The following is an 18,974-nucleotide window of genomic DNA, read 5'->3' as shown; positions in this document are numbered from 1 at the left end:
TCAGATTATCACCATTGACTCAACTTGAAGCGCAAGGAGTTTTGCGTGTTGAATGGACTTGATTCTAATCTGTTGGATGATTTTGACCAGAACTAATACAGCAACCTGAGACAGAACACTTGACAGCCAATACTGGAAATTTCCCAGGCGATACCATAACCTGACTCAATGTTGAGGCAGTCATGCAGTCTGGGGTCTTATAAATATTTCCTTGCTCTTGACATAAAGCTGATGGTCACATACTATGGGTAGGATGGGTCCAGAAAGAAGCAGCAGTAGTGTCTTAGGAAATGAAAACAGGCTCAGGCAATCTCCACCCAGAGCAAAGGAAAATTGACTGTTGGCAGTTCCACTGCTAATTGTATCCCCTACAGGCAGCCCAGCAAGGTAACGTAGGTCTCGCAATTAGACCAGAGAGGGACTGTTCTTGGATAAAAGGCAAAACATTGACCCGGTTCTTTATCAATGGCTACTATTCAAACTTGAGGTAAGATTTACTAGATCGCTTACCTTAAGACTCCCTTTTTTGCAATACTGGGTGACAATGCAGATGTTGGGTGGTTCTATGCAAATACCAAAGAAGGGGACAATGTTTTCGTGCCTTAATTCATACACCTGAAAATAATAATAATTGCTTATGATTGTAGTACATCTTCTGTGCTGGGAACTCTGCTATGTGCTTTACGTACAGTTAATTCTCACAAAGACCCTGTAAGAAAAGAACTCTGTTCCCATTTTAACAGATGAGGAAACTGATGCTCAAACAGTAAAATAATGTGTTGAAGATGGTACAACTTATCAGCGGCAGAGCTGGGAGGTGAATCCAGGCAGTCTGCCTCTAGCAAATAAACCCGAGCAGTGATCAGTCTAACCTTAGCCATGGGGATTAACTAAAACCACGTCACAGTAAACAGACCTGGCCCTGCTTCCTGGTGTTTATAGCTGTCAATGCCATGGGGTATGGGCCATGACAGGTTATAGATTTTGAGCAAGAAGTCAGACTCACATGAATCGGATTCCATCCAAGGAAAAGTTTCAAGAGAGGTGAACAACCCTCACAGACACAGAGGATAGAGAGGTAGAATCAAGGCCGGGAGGAATTTAAGGGAAAAAAGCAAGGCTAGAAGGGGTCCCAGATTTCAGGTGTCTAAAGGGACTTAAGCTTAATATCTGGGCTGTCAGGGGATGGGGGCAGTGGGCCGAGATAAGGGAAGCAGCTTCCCATCATTGATCCTTTGGAATGGCTTGTTCCCAGATGGGAACAGGGAGCTGGCAGCAGACAGCCAGAGAACAGCGCCACTTTCTCTCCCCCAGGGAGGGGGGAGGGGCCTCACCAGCCGGATTTCCTGCAGCACAGAAGGCTTCCTGACCGAGGCTTTTGCTTGGTCACCAACATAGCAGATGGCCACATGGTTTCCCTGGAACCAGAGACAAAATGGAATGCTCTTAATCCAGGATGATCCAGAAAAGCTCTACTCAGAAAAGACCAGGAAGGGAAGCAGGAAAATCAGCAAGAAATCCACTTGCAAATGGGACATCAGACTCCTCACTGCCCAGATCAGGTGAAGGTAGTGCTGTGCTCTGTGTAGGTGCTCAGCGAGCTTCTTAACACATAAGATCTCATTTCCCATATATCACAGCCCTGCAAGATGGGCATGGGTAGCCGGTTTCCAGGGGGGATCGCTGAGGTTCAGTAACTTGTCCAAGGTCACACATTTGTAGGTAATAAGCCAGAATTTGAACATCTGACTCCTAGATTGCACTCTATTACACAGTAACATCCCATTTTCATTCAAAGGGATAGTGAGCTGAGGTCTCAAGAGTAAGCCTGGAGTCAGATACCTGGGTCAAGCCCACTTCTACTGCTTGCTGCCTCCATAACCTTGAACAAGGGATTTAACTTCTCCAAGCTTCCATTTCCTCATCTGTGCCATGGAGATTACAAATAGAACTTATCTCATAGGAGTCTTAAGAAGGTTAAATCAGTTAAAATATATAACACTGTTAACTCAATGTTTGGCATATATCAAGCCTTCAGGAAGTGGCATATCTCATTGCCATAACCTAGTAAGTCTGCTTTTAGAGAGTCAATCAGTTGCCATAAATCATCTGACAACCTGGAAAAATCTGCGTAGAATAAGAGATAGAATCAGGACACATAAGCCTTAGCACAATTTTAATGCCAACCCAAGGTCTCCCACTTTCAGTATGGGGTTAATTGCACAAGACTCTGGTCCATGATGGGGATTCCAAGGAGGAAGGCACCCCGTGGGACAGAGGAGAGGATTCTTGGAAGAGCTAATGCTAAGGCTGAACTCTGAAGGGCAAGAAGGTTCCAGATGGAGTGGGGCAGGGGCAGCAGGCATGACCTTGTCCAAGGTTCAAAACAGACATGGCATAAGCAGTAAGACTGACTGGATAGTATAGGATTTAGGCTAGGAAAAACAACTTTTCTGAAAGTAGGTTGTGACTAGGCAGTAGAGAGCCTTGAACCCTTGCTAAAGAGTTTGGACACTACCGTACAGGCAACAAAGCTGGGGACCCCAGTGATGGTATTTGAGGGAGAGGAGAGCAAACATTTCAGAAAGATTAACCGATAGAGATATTCTGTGGATTGCTGGTTGCCATCTCTAAAGGGCTACTGGATCACTATGTACAGTTTTGTAGGAATAAAGGTGCTTAGGGTTTNTTTGGATATTTGGAAAACCCAAGTAAACATTTAAAAAAATAAGTTTGGTTGCATAAAGAATCGTTTGGTTCCAGTCTTTATAAAACCCAATTTAGAGCAAAGAACAAGTCTTCCCTTGCTTGGAGCTTTTTGCCCCTGCTCTCTGGGATTCCCCCCAGATAATGTTGTTCGTAGATTTTAAACAGTATATATGGCATTTCTTTTCATCACATATTTTTCACCCAGGGGACTTCAGCTTCTAGAGGAGGGCTAACCACGGGCAGCCATAATGATCTGGGGGTGTGGAAGAGAGGGTGAGAAAGGGCTGGCAGGAATTATGTTGCAGGTTCTGGTGGCTGTCCGTATTATACTGTGGCAGTGCTATTACCCACAGCCAGTTCATCAGTGCAGACGTAGTACCAAGGGTACAGTAATACATGCTCTAGGAAGACACTGTCTAATATGGTAGCCACTAGCCACATGAGGTTACCAAATAATTAAAATGATATAAAATTTGAAATTAGTTCCTCAGCACACGAATGTTTAATAGTCTTAGAACGCTACCATGCTGGACCGTGCAGATTTGGAATATTTTCATCTGTATGGAAAGTTCTCTGGGACAGAGCTGAGTCTAGTCTAGAAGCCAGCATAGGAATCACCTGGGAAAATGCAGAATCTCAGGCCCCACCCCAGACCTACTCAACAGCATCTCGGCTTTTCAACAAGAGCCCCGATATTCCTATACACATTCAAGTTTGAGACACACCCATCTGGAGTCACAAGACCACCCTGGCTTTTACTTGGAGTGTCCCCCTATTCATAATGCCCTGCCTGGCAGAAAGGACATGCAGAGATGGGACAGAGACACACATTAGGACCTGCATGCAGCCACTTCATCCTCAGTAGTACCTGGTAAAGCCCTACGGGGGCATAAAAGAGCTCTTCCCCCTGCTGGCTCTTGACAAAGGAACTGGCATCCCGGGAAATCATCACACTAGACGAATTGCTGCTGCTCCCTCTGGACACGGGTGTGCATCTCTGGGATGGCTGTAAAACGCAACACAGTCCGATTGCTCTCAGTAGCATGACCAGGTCCCGAAGAGACTGTGGCTTTTGTAGTTCAGGAAAACGAGCATCAAGGTCACACAGTTAATAAATGGGAGAGTCGGGACTTGAGTCCTGATCCCTCTGATCCAAAGTGTGAGTGCTTTGCTGCTGCATACATCGCTCTGGTGTCTGTAACATCACAGACAGTGTCATGGTTAAGGCTCTGGGGTCAGACTGCCCAAATTCAAGTTCTGGCTCTGGCACTTAATTACCTGTCACCTGATGCCAGAGTCCTCTTTGCAGATGAGCATCTGACCACATTACCTCTCTATTTAATAACCCCAGTACCTCCATAACATCTAGAGAATGGGTTTAAAACAGAGGAATACTGTTTTTCAAGGAGAGTCTTACCTGGAACCCTGATGTAGAAACCAGGTAGGACAAACCAGAGCTGCTTTGGTTGAAGAGGGAAGAGGAAGGCTGAGGACTCTTCTCCATCACATCTCCACCCCCAATCTCTCATTCACCCCAAGACCAGACCAGTGAGTCCCAGAACCCCCAGGGACTTTGAAAATGACTTGCTAGTGAAGCCTAAACTGGTCTTAACATGCTGGAGATTCCTTGACTTTGGTTCCTCTAAATCACCTTTTGATTTTGAAAGTCATAACTCACTTATTGAACGAATAGTAGATGCAAGAATACCAATAAAAAGAAACTATTACTACGAACTACAATTTGAAAATAAAACCAATGTAACAGGAAAACATATACATAACATAAGAGAAATGTTTGATTTTTTGCACTCCTTACCTTTACAGTTATCTAAATGTTCATGGGAACAAACCTAAATACTTTGGTCTCACTTTAGTGCTTTTTGAACAAGCAACAACATCCTAGAACACTTTCCTTTTGGTTTGAGATATTTAAGATTCAGATATTTGGTCAAGTACATAGATTCTTGTTATTCTCTTGATATCTTGAGTGGCATGGACTCCTGAGCAAGTACTATCTGAAATTCTAAAATTATTGATCTTTAAAATTCACTTCAGTTATAGGTTTTTAATAAATTGAGATGAAAGCAAAATGTACTCCCTCCCTCTCTCTCCCCCCTGGAACAAAGAGCTCTTATTAAACTGCAGAAACTCAGGGCACCTGGGTGGCTCAGTCGGTAGCATGTCCCAACTCTTGATTTCAGCTCAGGTCATGGTCTCACAGTTTGTGGGTTCGGGCCCTGCCTCAGGCTCTGCGCTGACAGCATGGAACCTGATTGGGATTCACTCTCTCTCTCTCTGTCCCTCCCCTGTGATCTCTCTCTGTCTCGAAATAAATAAATAAACTTTAAAAAGTTTAAAAAAATCCTACAGAAACTCAAATCCATCTTTCTACTCTAAAGAACATTTCTCACTAACATTTCTGGTAGGGCAATAAGTCCTCCCAAATAATCAATGTATGCTTGCAAAGATTGCATTGTTTAATATTAATAACAAAAGAGAAAAGAAAAAAGGAAAGAAAGAAAAGACACTTCAAAATTTCAAGCTAAAATACACTATCATAAGATACAGTCATGGTGGTATTTTTCGAAATTATGTAAATGTTATACACTTAGTAAACAATGTTATGTTTATTAAATGTGTGCCAAGCCTCCCAGCCTTGAGCGCCCCACATCCTGCTCTACTCTGTGTTACTTCTCTCCTGGTCATCAGTAGCAAACCCCTCTTCCCAAACGTCACCTGCTTTTGGAAGACTTTTCAATGCTGAGACATTTATTCACTCCATTTATGGGGCTTCTGTCTCACCTTGTAGACACCTCTGTGGGGCTCGCCTCCTTCAGAAGGGTCATGGTGGTGTGTCTCCAGGCCTTATGCTATGCTTGCCCTGCAGTAGATGCCCGATGTGAGTGCATTGAGCAAATGAATCTTACTATATTCATCAGCAGCAGATTAGAGTTAATGTGGTTTTAAAGATAACTAAATGCTGCCCTGGAGACAGCTTTAATATTTGAGTGGGATATATGGGTCCTTACGCCCATAGGGTAATGGAGCTGAAGGGATTCTTCGAGACTATCTGATCATTTATAAGGATTCAGAAACTAAGGCCCAGAAATAACATTCCCAGGGATATTCATCAAGGAAGTGGGAGGCTCAAGCCTCCTTGAAACACCCACTTTATAAATGAGTCAGCCTCGGCTATCACAAACTCCGAGGTAAAGTCCCTTCCACAAATCAGTAGCAGTGAGCAGGAAATGGATATCTGGGCGGGATGTGGCCTCACCTTGTTTGGGGGCAGAATGGTGATGTCATCATAATTGATTTGCCACCAAATGTCCTTCTTTTGTCTTTGCAATTTTTCCCTCTGCATCCTTAACAAAAGACCTATGATAATGGCTCCCAAGGCAGTAATCAGAAGAGTCATTGTGAGGATCACAGCAGTCACACCTGGAGGGCAGAGACACGTCATTACTACTGCCTGCTGAAGAACAGACATGAGCACATTCTGGTCCTGGCCTGGTCATGCCACCCAGATGCCTCCAAGGCTATCCTGGCCTGGGTCCAAGCTAGGATGTCCCTGGGGCCACTCAGACGTGACTCTCCCAAGAATTCTTTTCTGACCTCCCCTCTGGTTCCCATGGCAACTACGCCCACCTCCCCCTTTGTATAGAAACTTAACAACAGTGATGACTTCTAGTACCGCTACCACTGTTACTGAACTTTCACCATGTGTTCTTAGACTTGTTCTCAGTTATGATCCATCTAATTCCAAGAGCACCAGGTAACACTCCTTCGTTCCGACTCTAAGTCCTTAGAAATGAAGTCCCTGAGACTCGCATCCCAGGAGCCGGGTTTCCCTGGAGCTGAGGTTCTCTACAGGGGAGGCAGGTGATGTTGAAGAGTGTTTGGGTTGCTGTTAACTACAGAGCGCCGCTAGCCTGTGGTCGGCGGGGGCCTGGGAGGCAGTTCTGCAGCACACAGGGCACATCCGCACACCAAGAGTAGCTCGCCCCAAATTTCAGTAGTGCCACCGCTGTTGAGATATCTTCCTGTGGAGAATCCTTACCTACTGCCTTCTCTGAGCACCCGCACTGACCTGTAGAAGCAGGCACCGTTCCACAGAGCTCATTGTCAAATCCACAGCTGGGTCTGTCTTCAGGAAGCAAGCCATGGGGCCAAGGAAGAGTGGAGAGATTCCTCATGGGTCTTGAAAATTCAAAAAAAAAAAAAAGACAGAGTCAGTGCCCACCTCATTTATTCTACTTTGTCTCTACCTTAGGCATAGCAGAGGCAACTAAAACATGCACGTCATTTGCAAGAAGCAGGCCTTGGTCTCTTAATTCAAGGATTTGGTGACCCATTCAATTTTCCCACCTCACCTAGAGTCTTCAAACTCACCTGCAGATAATCTAATTCATGGAGGGGCAATATCTTTCTGTTGGGGAGAAGAGCCGACTTAATCTTTTGATCAAAACTCTGTCACTTTTGATTTAAAAATGATGTGCCAATGCGGAGTGTCGCTGGGATTTTTCTCCCAGGTTTGATATAGACAAATGTCATTACACAGCACCTTGACCTTTCACAGACCAAAACATCGCCCCCTTCGTGGAAAATGTCTGTTCCTACAATGCTGAGGATCTGTTTGACATGGTTATTTCATTTCCTGGGCCAATTTACTTTGGCACATTAGAATTCCATATGGTTGGGGAGGGAAAAATGTGTCAAATCAAGTCTGGATTGGGGCTGCTGATGGTAGGGACAAGTAAAAATTCAATTAAGCTTTAGGTTTCCTTTCAGTTTTCACATTGATTGAGTGAACAAAAACAGAGAATTTTATTTCCCCCATGGATTCCTGGGTACAGGAGCCCAGCTTAGCGGGCACATCCTGCTGTCCACAAGGCTCTCTGTTTGGGAATCAGGATGCCTGTGTTGAGTGGGTTGGGCTGGCTGGGGACTCAACCCTGCAGGGGGAGCTGTGTTCCACCACCCCTAGGTCAGGGCCTCTCACTGAGATCGTGGGCTATGGGACCTGCCTGGCTGCGATATCAGAGAGGCCAAGGTCCTGTGGAGGTGCACTTGGGGGTGAATGGGGCCCTGTGCTCTAAACTAGGATCTGAAGTGGCTTAGCCACACCCACAAGCAAGGGCAAGGTTATTTTAAAGACCCAGAGTTGGTCTTCATATGAGTTCAGGGAGCAACAGACAACCAGTGTGGCGGATCCTAGGAGCTGGATCCCAAACTGGCCTCACAGCCGGACCACCAGCCCTCCCTCCCCTCCCCTCCCAGGACCCTTCTTGTAGAGCGATCTGAACACAGAGAAAGGTCCTGCTGATACCTGATTACTTTCTGCTTGCTGTCATATTGAAGAAAAGGAAGAAAGAGGGACCCATTTCTAGATTTCTGTAGAGCATAGACTGAGTAGTCCATGTGCCTTTCTCCCCGGGAGTCCACAAACACGGGGCCGGTGATTCCTGGGAAGAGAGAAGATGCCTAAGATAAGGGGGGGCAGAGAGGTGGACAGAGAGGGGCATGTGGCTGGGAATGCCCACCGGCCAGCTCAGATGAGCAGAAGCCCCGCCCAGCAGCCATCCAAAGCCAGTCGTGAGGTTTTTGCCATTTCAGGGAATCTGAGAGAGCGCCAAGGAGGAATGTGAAAAAAAGGAGATGGTTCAGAAGTGGTCCCCTGGTGGGGCACAAAAGTCACCTTGGGCAGGCAGATGTGTGTCCTTAGGCCTGTGCTGGGGAGCCCAGCCAGCATTAAAAAAATAAACAACCCACAATCAGATGTGACAGAAGGGGGCAGATGGCCTGCCAGGCACCGGGCATGAGTTTCCAGAGTTTGTTCTTAGCGAGCCCCTTGCCTCTTGGTTTTGGTTTGTGCTTGGTGTTGACATGGGGCCCCGTCCTGGCCCAGGTGTGTTGTTTGTCCTTGCTTAGGACATGCTCAACCCCACGCACAAAGGACACATTAGAGGTCCCAGAGGAGTCACATAAGGCTCTTCCATACCTGTGACTAGGACCTATGGTCTGACATAGGACTTATCGCTGCTCTGTTCCCCCTGGGGACAGGACACAAAATGACTATTTATTAAGGACCTGCTGTGTGCCCAGCATTGCGGGTCACGGTGATTTCACATGACTCGTTCCAGTTGGCCCTGCTGAGGAGGCACCACTTCTTAACAAGCAGAGGTTGGAGGGCAGATCCCCCTGCCCCCCAGCGTTTCCAGAGCCAGGACACGACAGGCCTGCTAGGCTCCAAGTGCCGCGTTCTCCCCAGGACCCGGCACTGCCTGGCTGGGCAAATGCGTGTTGGCACCCCGAGTGTGAGGGCCGAGCACAGCTCCCCACCAAGGCTGGCACAGAGACAGAGCTGGAGCAAGTGCCACAGCCCCAGTTGCTGCTTTCAGCGTGTAGTTTGTTTACAAAGAGGGGATGGGGGTTCAGTTTTCCAATTTGACCTCCTTGGCCAAGAGCCTCTTTTTAATTGACGTGAAGGCCCTTGGCACTTACTAGTTCTGTGGCTGTGGTCCTGCTACTCACTGTGTGACTGAAATGAATACAAGAAGCAGAGACAAATATCCTGATTCTGTCCAGGCTCCGCCTGACAGTGCATAAGATAACAGAAGCTCGGGGCGTCTGGGTGGCTCAGTCAACTGAGTGTCCGACTTCAGCTCAGGTCATGATCTCATGGTTCATGGGTTTGAGCCCCGCATCAGGCTCTGTGCTGACAGCTCAGAGCCTGGAGCCTGCTTCAGAGTCTGTGTCTCCCTCTCTCTCTGACCCTCCCCTGCTCATGCTGCCTCTCTCTCAGAAATAAATAAAACATTAAAAAATTTTTTTAATGAAAAAAACAAACAGAAGCCAGTTTGGAAGGAGGGAAGAGCCTCCAGCCTTGAGTCCCCAAAAGCGCAGGCACCCCAGAACCCTGAGGTGACATGCCCTGGTATCTCTTAAAGGGCCTCGCTGGCCTTCACACCTTCCCCTGATGCTAACGTTAAGATTTTCTAAAAGGGCAGGAAAGAGGAAATAAATTGATCTGACAGAGGGTATAAAACAAGAGCAGGTAGACACTCTATCTCCTTTTTTTCTAAGCAAATGCTTCAAGGTCACAAAGAAAAGGAGGGAGGGAAGCTGGTTACTATTTCCAGTTGGAAAAGAAGTTGATGAAGCACATGTGAACCGAGCCTGTGAAAACAGGCACCTCACCTTTCTGCCCTGGGCTTCTCACCTACCTAAGATAATACAGACCATGTTAGCGCTGCCTCCTGGGTTGTATGAGGATTAAATGACACAGTCTATGGAAGCTCCTGGCACCCAGCTCGTATAAGTTAAGCCCTCAATCAATGCTGGCTATTATTACTATATCAGGAGGTATTATCTCTGCCTTAGAAGTGAGAAACTGGAGTACACTGAAAGCTGGTAACAGTTGTTCACCACCCAGGGTGATTTACCCCCAAGTCTATCCTCCCCCTGTGAGGGGAGCCAGATCAGGTGGTCCCACCATTAGAAGTTAATAGTCAGGAATCAGGCCCAGCGCCCCCATCAGGAAGGACACAGGATGGGACGGACTGTGGAAGTGATCCCATGAGGCAGGCCTCACAGACTTGAGTTTTATTCTAGCCAGATTCAGTTCAAAAGAGGCAGTGGGAAAGACTTTGTGTGGTGGCAGAGGCCGGGGTGGTGGTGGGGAGAGTGGGGGCATGAGGTCTCCCGGAGGCCCCCTCACCTGGTCCGGGCAGCCTTCTGGATAGACCTGGAAGAGCGGCCCGGGGAAGCTGGTAGGCTGAACCTCAGCCAGCCCTTGAAGAAGAATCTCCCTGAGAAAGATCCCGTGACTCAGTGAGCAGGCCTCGAGCCACAGGCCCGCTTCTCCGAGTCTGCCCCCGGAGCAGCAGGCCCGAGCTGAGAAAACCCAGAGGGGCCAAGCCACTCACCCTGCGGTGCAGCGCCCCCGGAGCCTCTCAGGGTGCCCACCAGCTGTCGCCCGTCTCGGAAATCTTGGCCAGCGGCTGCCAGCTCCCTCACTGTCTGGGCGTAGAGCAGCACCGCGTCATGAAGGTAGGCGGCGTAAGGGCTCACCTTGAGGCGAACACGGGGAGGACCTTCTCTGTTTCCGTCCTCTTCACCTTGGAACACACCCACGGTCTCCACCGTCCCCCAGGGAGAGGAGGGCCCTCCAAGTGCCTGGGTCTGTGCTATCAAACCCCCTATTAAAGACCACACTTGGCCTCTTGGGGCCTCATGGGCCCAATGAGATCACATGATCCTGCAGGTCAGGCGTGGGCGGGAGGGAGTTTGGTTTAATGGAAAGAGGGCACATTTCAGAGCCAGGCTGGCCCTGCTGCTCTACTGGCTGTGGGACTTGGGGTAAAGTTCCATAACCTCTCTGAATCTCTCTGAATCTCACCTCACTTATTTATAAAATGAGAAAACCGCTGTCACGATAGTGATATGGATAGTTAAGTGAGGTAGAATAAGTATACTCCCATTCTCACTACCTGGCACATAGTAGGTCTTCAACATATGTTCTATTGTATTCATTTGCTCAACAAAAATATAAGTGCCGACTCAGGGCTAGGCACTGTTCTCCCCGTAGAAGCTGGCACAGAGCTGACACTTAGCAGATGACTCCCTCAGTATTTGTCAATTGTCATCTTTTCTTTTGTGTTAGGATCCACAATGAGCCACCTTGTTCCTAATGGAACCTCTGTCCTCAGTGACCTTTCATCACCTTCAAGGTCACCTTGGCCCCACACTGGAAGTGGCTCCAGCTCTGGCCAATGGCGTCTCTGTAAAGAATTCTCTGTGGGAATGAGACACTTTTCCCCATCACCTCGCACATACAGAGACCACCACTGGCTGCTGGCCTCTCTCCTGACCTGCTTCTCCCTGTTCTAGACAATCTGCTTTGTTACCACTGTTACTACCTCCTTCCATGTGCTGGCTTGTTAGATACTCAAAACCACTCCCCAGAGGCAGATTTCATTATGAGTCGCTTTTTTTCAGGTGGAGAGACAGACGTGTAGAAGGTTAAGCAATTCACCTCAAGGCCCACAGTTAGTAAGTAACAGAACTGGGATAAGAGCCCAGGTCTCTGATTCCAAAGGCCACCGACTTCTCATCTAGTAACCTCTGTCCTCCTCTATGGTCTTGGGGTACGGATTTCACAAGACAGCATCAGACTACTGTTTACGTTGGGCTGTCAAAGATGAGAAAGTGTGTGGCTGTGTGCGCACATGCTCATCTGCGTGCGTGTGTGGCTGTGTGTGTGTACTAGGGGGGTGAGGCAGGCAGAGGGGAAATAAGAGGGAGACTATCAGAGCCAAACACAAACATCCTTCAAGAAGGGGGCAGGGGCCTGTACAGGAAGGCCCCACACCAGACCTGCTCCTCTGTGGATATGGAGCTGTGGAAGGGTGGCCCTCTCAGCCTTTGGTAGACTTGTTTCCGGAAGTCTTCATCTCCAGGGCCTTCTCCATAGGAGCCAAAGGCTATGAGAAACACCGACTCATAGACTGTGGAGAAGTGCATCGCCTTCTGACTTGTCAAAACCTCCTTCCAAAACCTGTCCTGAAACACAATGAAAGAAATGTAGTCATTCTGTAGGAAATATTCCCATTCAACGGAACTACATAAAGTCAATGTCGAATTTGAATCGCTTCACTGTAATCCTTGGAAACACAACTTGCAGGACAAAGTTTAGGCTGTAATTTATTTAGTGAGTGGTAAGCCAAAGAAAACAAACAGCATTTAATGAGCACATTAAGTGCAAAGCTCTTAACTTTTTCTTAATTACGTCTCAGTGTTATACAACAGTAAGAACCTGAAGCCTGGAGAAAGGCAGGCCATACTCTGCTAGCTCCACCATCTAATGACTGTCTCCTTGGACCAGTACCTAACCTTTCTGCCCTGGGCTCACTCACCTATCTAATATATTACAGACTGTGCTAGCGCTGCCTCATGGGTTGTGTGAGGATTAAATGACACAGTCTATGGAAGATCCTGGCACCCAGCTTGGTATAAGTTAAGCCCTCAATCAATGCTGGTTATTTTTACTATATGTAGCCTGCACCCAGCCTTTGTACACTGAACGGTTGGGAAATTTTCCAGGGGGCCTGAGAGCCCACAAAGTTTTGAGCTAGCATTGAAGCAATGGGAAGGAAGCCAAAAAATAATAAATAAATAATTACTAAAAACTTACCTGGGGTGTCAAGCCCCTAAGATGCAGAAACCTTACCTTCTAGCAATGGGTAGCAAAAAACTTGAAAAATTTAGGACTGTTGTTGTTTTTTTTTAATCTGACTTTTACTTCTTTAGACAGATAGGTATAGATATATAGATATAGATAGATATATAATTTATTGTCAAGTTCGCTAATATACAGTATATACAGTATACTCTTGGCTTCGGGGATAGATTCCCATGATTCATCAGTTACATACAACACCCAGTGCTCAGTGCAACAAGTGCCCTCCTTAATGCCCATCACTCATTTCCCCCACCCCCATAAACCCTCAGTTTGTTCTGTGTATTTAAGAGTCTCCTATGGTTTGCCTCCCTCTCTGTTTGTAAGTATTTTTTCCTTCCCTTCCCCCACAGTCTTCTGTTAAGCTTCTCAAATTCCATATATGAGCGAAAACATATGGTATCTGTCTTTCTCTGACTTATTTCACTTAGCATAATGCCCTCCAGCTCCATCCATGTTGTTGCAAATGGCAAGATTTCATTCTTTTTCATCACTGAGCAGCTATTCCATTGCATACACACACACACACACACACACACACACACACACACACCACTTCTTCTTTACCCATTCATCAGGACTGCTGATTCTTGATTTTCTTATGGCTTAAGTAGTTTGTTATGATAATTATTATCTGTATTATTACTATTATGAAATAAATGCCTACTCATTGCCTGTATATACATGAAAGACTTCAAAATCTTCCCCAATTCCCCCATGGCTCCCTCCTGTCCGTTCTGCATGGGTGTGCATTTTACATAAGTAGTATCACCCTATAATGCTGTTCCGCATCTTGATGTTTTCCCCACTTAAGCCTACATTGGGAATCTTTTTCTAGAATGGATTGATGCTGTTCTTTCTTAAAGCAGCATGAATTCAACTGTATGGATGTTGTGTGGTATATTTTTATTTCTATATGATTTCTGCCACTATAATCCAGCTGGAATGTCATTGTCAAGGTTTAGGGGGAAAGCGACAAGGGTGTTGAAGGGCTTCCCTGTCAATACTAAGACCTGGCCCAGTATCTCCTCATCTGTCTTAAGGCAGGGGTGACAGCAGTGGAGAGAAATGGGTGGCCAGCAATGACAGGGGAAGGTGGATGGATGTTCTGGGAAGTCCGGCGTAGAATTCCAACTGGCTGCCCAGAGAAGTCTGAGACACTTTGGGCAATTGAAAATACTCTTGATAAAAAGGTAAAAGAAATCTGGAGCATTATTAGACATTTTTCTTCACTCCATTTTGCCCTATTTCAACTCATGATTGTGTACAACAAGATCATTTTAGAAAGACAAAACTGCTAGAAAAATTATACACTGTGTCCATAGCTGAATCCAAGTGGCAGTTTTTAGAAGCCTGCTAGTGTGGTATGGTGTTAAATGTACAGCCCACTGGATTTAAATACTAGCTCTGTCTCCTACTAGTCATGTGGCCTCTGGTGCGGTATTTCAGCTTTCAGGATCTCAGTTTCCTCATCTATAAGTTCTATGAGTCCTCATCTATGAGTTCACAGAGGATCCATAAAAAGTATCTCTCCATGGGGTGGTGTGAGCTGAAATGGGTTTAGTATACCAAGTGCTCACGGTGGGGCCTGGCAGTAAACGCTCTGTAAGGCAGAGCTACTGGGGCAAAGGGCTCAGTCCCAGTGTCCAAAAGACCCAGTTTGGAAGACCAGCTTTAACACTCGGGAGCTCTGAGCTCTTGAGTAAGGTACCTTAGTTATCCCAGCCTCCGGTTTTTTTTGTCGGGAATGCTAACAACATCCACCTTACAAGACTGTTGGAAATATCCAGAGCCATGATGCGTGTAAATTATACATGTAAATCTGCGTCGTGGGGCTCTTGGGAATACTGAATGCAATGAGACAAGTAATAGGTGAAACTTGGTACTTAGAGGAGGTACGCAGTACGTTTTAGTCATCCCGACCATTACCAAATGAACCAAACCACCTAAGAATTGTCTTATGAGACCAGTATGTTGGTCTTTTGAGGCCTTTACCAGGGCTCCACCAGGAACCTCTCACTTACTGTGCAGAAGAACTCTGGGTAAATTCTTTCAACTCAGTTTCAGTGCCCTGATCCTACAATGAGGAGACGAGGGTGCCTGCCTCAAGTGGTAGTAGTGAGCATTCAGTGAGCTGATGCATCTGGAGCAGAGCAAGTGCTCCTTGCTTGCTACTTCTTTCTGCGGGAGCCATGGAGGGCTCATGAGCACCTACCTCCAACTGCTGCAAAATAATGAAGACAAATTCTCCTGTGTTGAGTCCCAGGTTCTCGGCAGCCAGCAGAATAATTTTTGCATCCTCTGAGCTGCAGATTAAGATGATAACTAAGAAGAGAAAACAAAGTCGGCCAATGGTACATGTTCACATGCACATGTGCCGACACACACAAACACACACACAACACACACATACACTTTGTAAAGTATAGCCACTCCAATGAAGCCAAAGAGACCTGAACTTTTTCGGGTAGGAACTAGGAATGCCCAAACTATTCCCAGCATGTATACTTCTGGGACCATGTCAACAGTGCACAAGCTGGCAGAACAGAGGTCCTCCCTGCAGCTGTCTCCCAAAGTACAAGCCAAAATGAGTTTGTGACCACTTCTGGGCTCTCATTTCTTCGTTTAATTAACTCACAGCAACATATCTGGCTTGTGACTCATCAGCCACACAGCAATTAGGTGGAGTTCACAGAGGACCCAGAATCGGGAGCATTTAGACCTTCTGACTTTGGATGGAGGATTTGTGGTGGAGGGGCAGGAAGAATAGGTCACAGTGCTTTTCTTCCATCCAAACACATCAGCATGCATTTTGACACTCAAATTAAGTAGTGACTTATTTTTTCAAAGGAGGTAAATGATAATCTGCTTATTTGAGTCCCAATTGTGTGTCAGGCACTGTACTACAGACAGGATACAGCAGCGAGCAAGAGAGAAGACCCCTGCCTTCAGGGAGCTGACAGCAACATGACATACAAGTGAAGAGATTAAAGAGAGCATTCAAAATTCTAATTCATGAGGGGGAAAGGATGCTCTCATACTAACGTGGGTGAGGTGGTGGTGGTGAGAGGGGGTGAACTGCTCCATATCAGATAGTCTGAAATGGCTCCTCGGAGCAAGTGGGCTCTGGGCTGAGTCTGGAAAGATAAGAGGAAGCCACCTAACCACAGAAGGAGTGCCGGTTGGGTGAGGTGGGGCCGAATTGCAGGTAGCACTTCAGGCCAAGGGATCAGAAAGTCCCCAAGTCCCCAGACTGTAAAGGACATAAAGGGCTTAGTTTACATGAAGAACAGAAAGGAGTCAGTTACTAATTCATGCTGGAAAGTAGAGCCTCTTCAGTACCACAACAAAAATAATTGCTGTCACATGCTGACCAATTATTATGTTTAGCATTTTACAGGCACAACTTCATTTAAGCCTCAACATTCTGTGAGGTAGGTAAGATGATTGTCTCCATTTTACCAGAGACACAGAGAGGTTAATGTACTTGCTCAAGAGCACACAGCTAGAAAGTGTCAGAGGCTGGTTGCAAACCTAGGGCTGTCTGTCTCCACCGCCCATGCTCTAAACAATAACCCAAATGTAAGGACCCAGCACACCTGGAAGATACTTCCAGAACTTACTCTGTGCATCATAATACTATAGCATCAGGGATTATACTTTACATTAAAAAAAAAAAAAACTTTGTTCTTGGTGATGCCTTTATGTACCATTAATTTTGTACCCTGTTTCCTTCTGCTTTTTACATCCATAGAAAAATGAAGAGTTCTTAGTTTTTTTTTCAAGCCATCTGCTTTTCCTATTTGTCTCTATAAACATAAGCAAGGAAAGACTCTTTCCTACTTACTTCTGGCAATCAAGGACACGCTTCTAAGATTCTCTTGAAGGAAGGCTGCATCACTGTTGGTATATTTCACACTGGCAGTGATGGTGAAGTGGGATTTGAGTCCGTTCTCTACAACCTTCCACAATTCATCCACTCCATCCCAGGAGGAAGTCCCAGAGTGACCTCCAAACATCCCAATGTGTTTCCAGCCCAGGTACTGGAGACTTTTCTGGAGCACATCACTAATTTTGTTTATGGGTGGCGCGAGTTGCACATAGAGGTCGTATAAGAAGTTGTCTTCCAGGGTTGCAGTTTGTCCAACAAAGTCAAACACAGGGATGTTCCACTCTGAGGCCAACAAGCCAATAACCTTGAAAGTAACCAAAAAGATGTCTTTCCATAACTTAGTTTATGCTACACTCAAACCCCTTTGTAAGGTGTCTGCATAAACTTTGGATTCAGTGACTCTGTGGGTCATACTGAATCCTCTCTTTTAGAATATTGATGATGATGTCTCAGATCCATGGACTGCAATGCTTCTTTCTAGTCAACCTTTGCATCAATACCTGTCAGAGACAGGATGTCAAGGACTTCCACAAAGTTAATCTCATTAACTAAAAAGATACATGTGTTTGTCTTATTTGCTTGCCTTGGCTTATTGCAATCTGTCATGCTTCACTCTTTCCCATTTACTTTTACCATCACTGAATAATTTATGACACACACCAAAGGGAAATCTACACAAGCAAATGATATTTTTCTGTTTGAAACGAAGCATTCACTTTCCACTTAATCTATGTGAGCCATGTGGCTGACAGCATTAGAGTGAATAAGAAGGTCTACATACAATAACACCAAGTCTAAACAATGAACAAGCTAGTGAGTGAACTAACTAACAATTTTTGGTTTGAAAGGCTTTCCTTAAAGAGAATATTACCTGGGGGCGCCTGGGCGGCTCAGTCGGTTAAGCGTCCAACTTCGATTCAGGTCATGATCTCATGGTTCGTGGGTTCAGGCCCCGCGTTGGGCTCTGTGCTGACAGCTAGCTCAGAGCCTAGAGCTTGCTTCAGATTCTGTGTCTCCCTCTCTCTCTCTGACCCTCCCCTGCCCATGCTGTCTGTCTCTCTCAGAAATAAATAAAAAGATTTAAAAAAATTAAGTGTTCTAATTAAATGGTCTTATTACATCTCAAAGAAATGGTACCCAAGACCTACATAGTTATTATTTATAACAATGTCATCCTTGCCAAGAGATTACTCAAGTCTGTATTATCATTTTTAAACATTTTTTAACATTTATTTATTTTTGAGAGAGACAGAGACAGAGTGCGAGCTGGGAAGGGGCAGAGAGAGAGAGGGAGACACAGAATCTGAAGCAGGCTCCAGGCTCTGAGCTATTAGCACAGGGGCCTGACACAGGACTCAAACTCATGAACTGAGAGATCATGACCTGATCATGACCAAAGTCAGCCACTTAACTGACTGAACCACCCTGGCACCCTGGTACCATCCTTTTTAACACCATCCCTTCCAATAAACACTCAGCCAAAGTTTCTGAAAGGCTATACTCTACCTCTGCTGCTTCTGGGCATGCTGGTCCGAATAGAGCAGAAATATGTTCTCTCTGGACCTGGCTGATGAAAACAACAAGAGACTCCATGGTGCTGCAGGTTGAATTGGTATAAGTGAACTCCCAGCTGAAGTTTCCAAGGTTCGTTGCCTCTGAGTTGATCTTGTCCATGGCAATCTGGAGGCCTGCACCCAGCCTTTGCACGCTGAATGGGTGAGAGATGTTCCAGGGGGCCTGGAAGCCCACGGTGAGTTTAGCAGCCTCAAGCCAAGTCACTAGCAGGCTGACAAAGAGTGTCAGAACTAGCGTTGGGTGGGCAACATGACATTCGATCTGCCAACAGAGCTCAGATCCGAGGGAGTCCTCAGCACCCACCCTGGGAGCCATAGATGACATCTAACACCTATATCACTGCAGCAGCCTCCTGACCACTCATACCAGGAGCTTAAATGGTTGTGCAGAGTCCCTGAGGACTGCAGCTTGCTTTCTACTCAGTGGCATTAATTAACCAAAACCTTCCCTTTTCAGAGTCTGTCCTAACACATCTAAAAACAGCAGTCTTGAAAAAAGAGACTGGGGCTGGGAGACATCAAGCCCTGGTAATGGGTCCGGTGAGACCACTGACAGACT

The 18,974-nt window shown here is 46.2% G+C and overlaps 1 protein-coding gene across 1 annotated transcript in view; it reads right to left on the bottom strand.

The window, feature by feature from the left end:
* The window catches only part of LOC144244271 (guanylate cyclase 2G-like), a 43,376-nt gene extending 24,645 nt beyond the window's left edge, over positions 1 to 18,731 (bottom strand). The window contains exons 1-11 of the mRNA XM_077779529.1: positions 18,348 to 18,731; positions 16,797 to 17,145; positions 15,165 to 15,274; positions 12,088 to 12,273; positions 10,638 to 10,782; positions 8,039 to 8,174; positions 6,800 to 6,909; positions 5,987 to 6,177; positions 3,578 to 3,715; positions 1,335 to 1,418; positions 511 to 615 (exon numbers count right to left, since the gene is read on the bottom strand). Coding sequence (XP_077635655.1) covers positions 511 to 615; positions 1,335 to 1,418; positions 3,578 to 3,715; positions 5,987 to 6,177; positions 6,800 to 6,909; positions 8,039 to 8,174; positions 10,638 to 10,782; positions 12,088 to 12,273; positions 15,165 to 15,274; positions 16,797 to 17,145; positions 18,348 to 18,731 — 1,938 coding nt within the window. The remainder of the gene's footprint in view (positions 1 to 510; positions 616 to 1,334; positions 1,419 to 3,577; positions 3,716 to 5,986; positions 6,178 to 6,799; positions 6,910 to 8,038; positions 8,175 to 10,637; positions 10,783 to 12,087; positions 12,274 to 15,164; positions 15,275 to 16,796; positions 17,146 to 18,347) is intronic.
* Between the last annotated feature and the right edge of the window lie 243 nt (positions 18,732 to 18,974).

Source organism: Crocuta crocuta, unplaced genomic scaffold (genome assembly GCF_008692635.1).
Source record: "Crocuta crocuta isolate KB4526 unplaced genomic scaffold, BGI_CrCroc_1.0 scaffold138, whole genome shotgun sequence".
NCBI lineage: Eukaryota > Metazoa > Chordata > Mammalia > Carnivora > Hyaenidae > Crocuta > Crocuta crocuta.
This window is presented reverse-complemented; position numbering and strand designations above follow the sequence as displayed.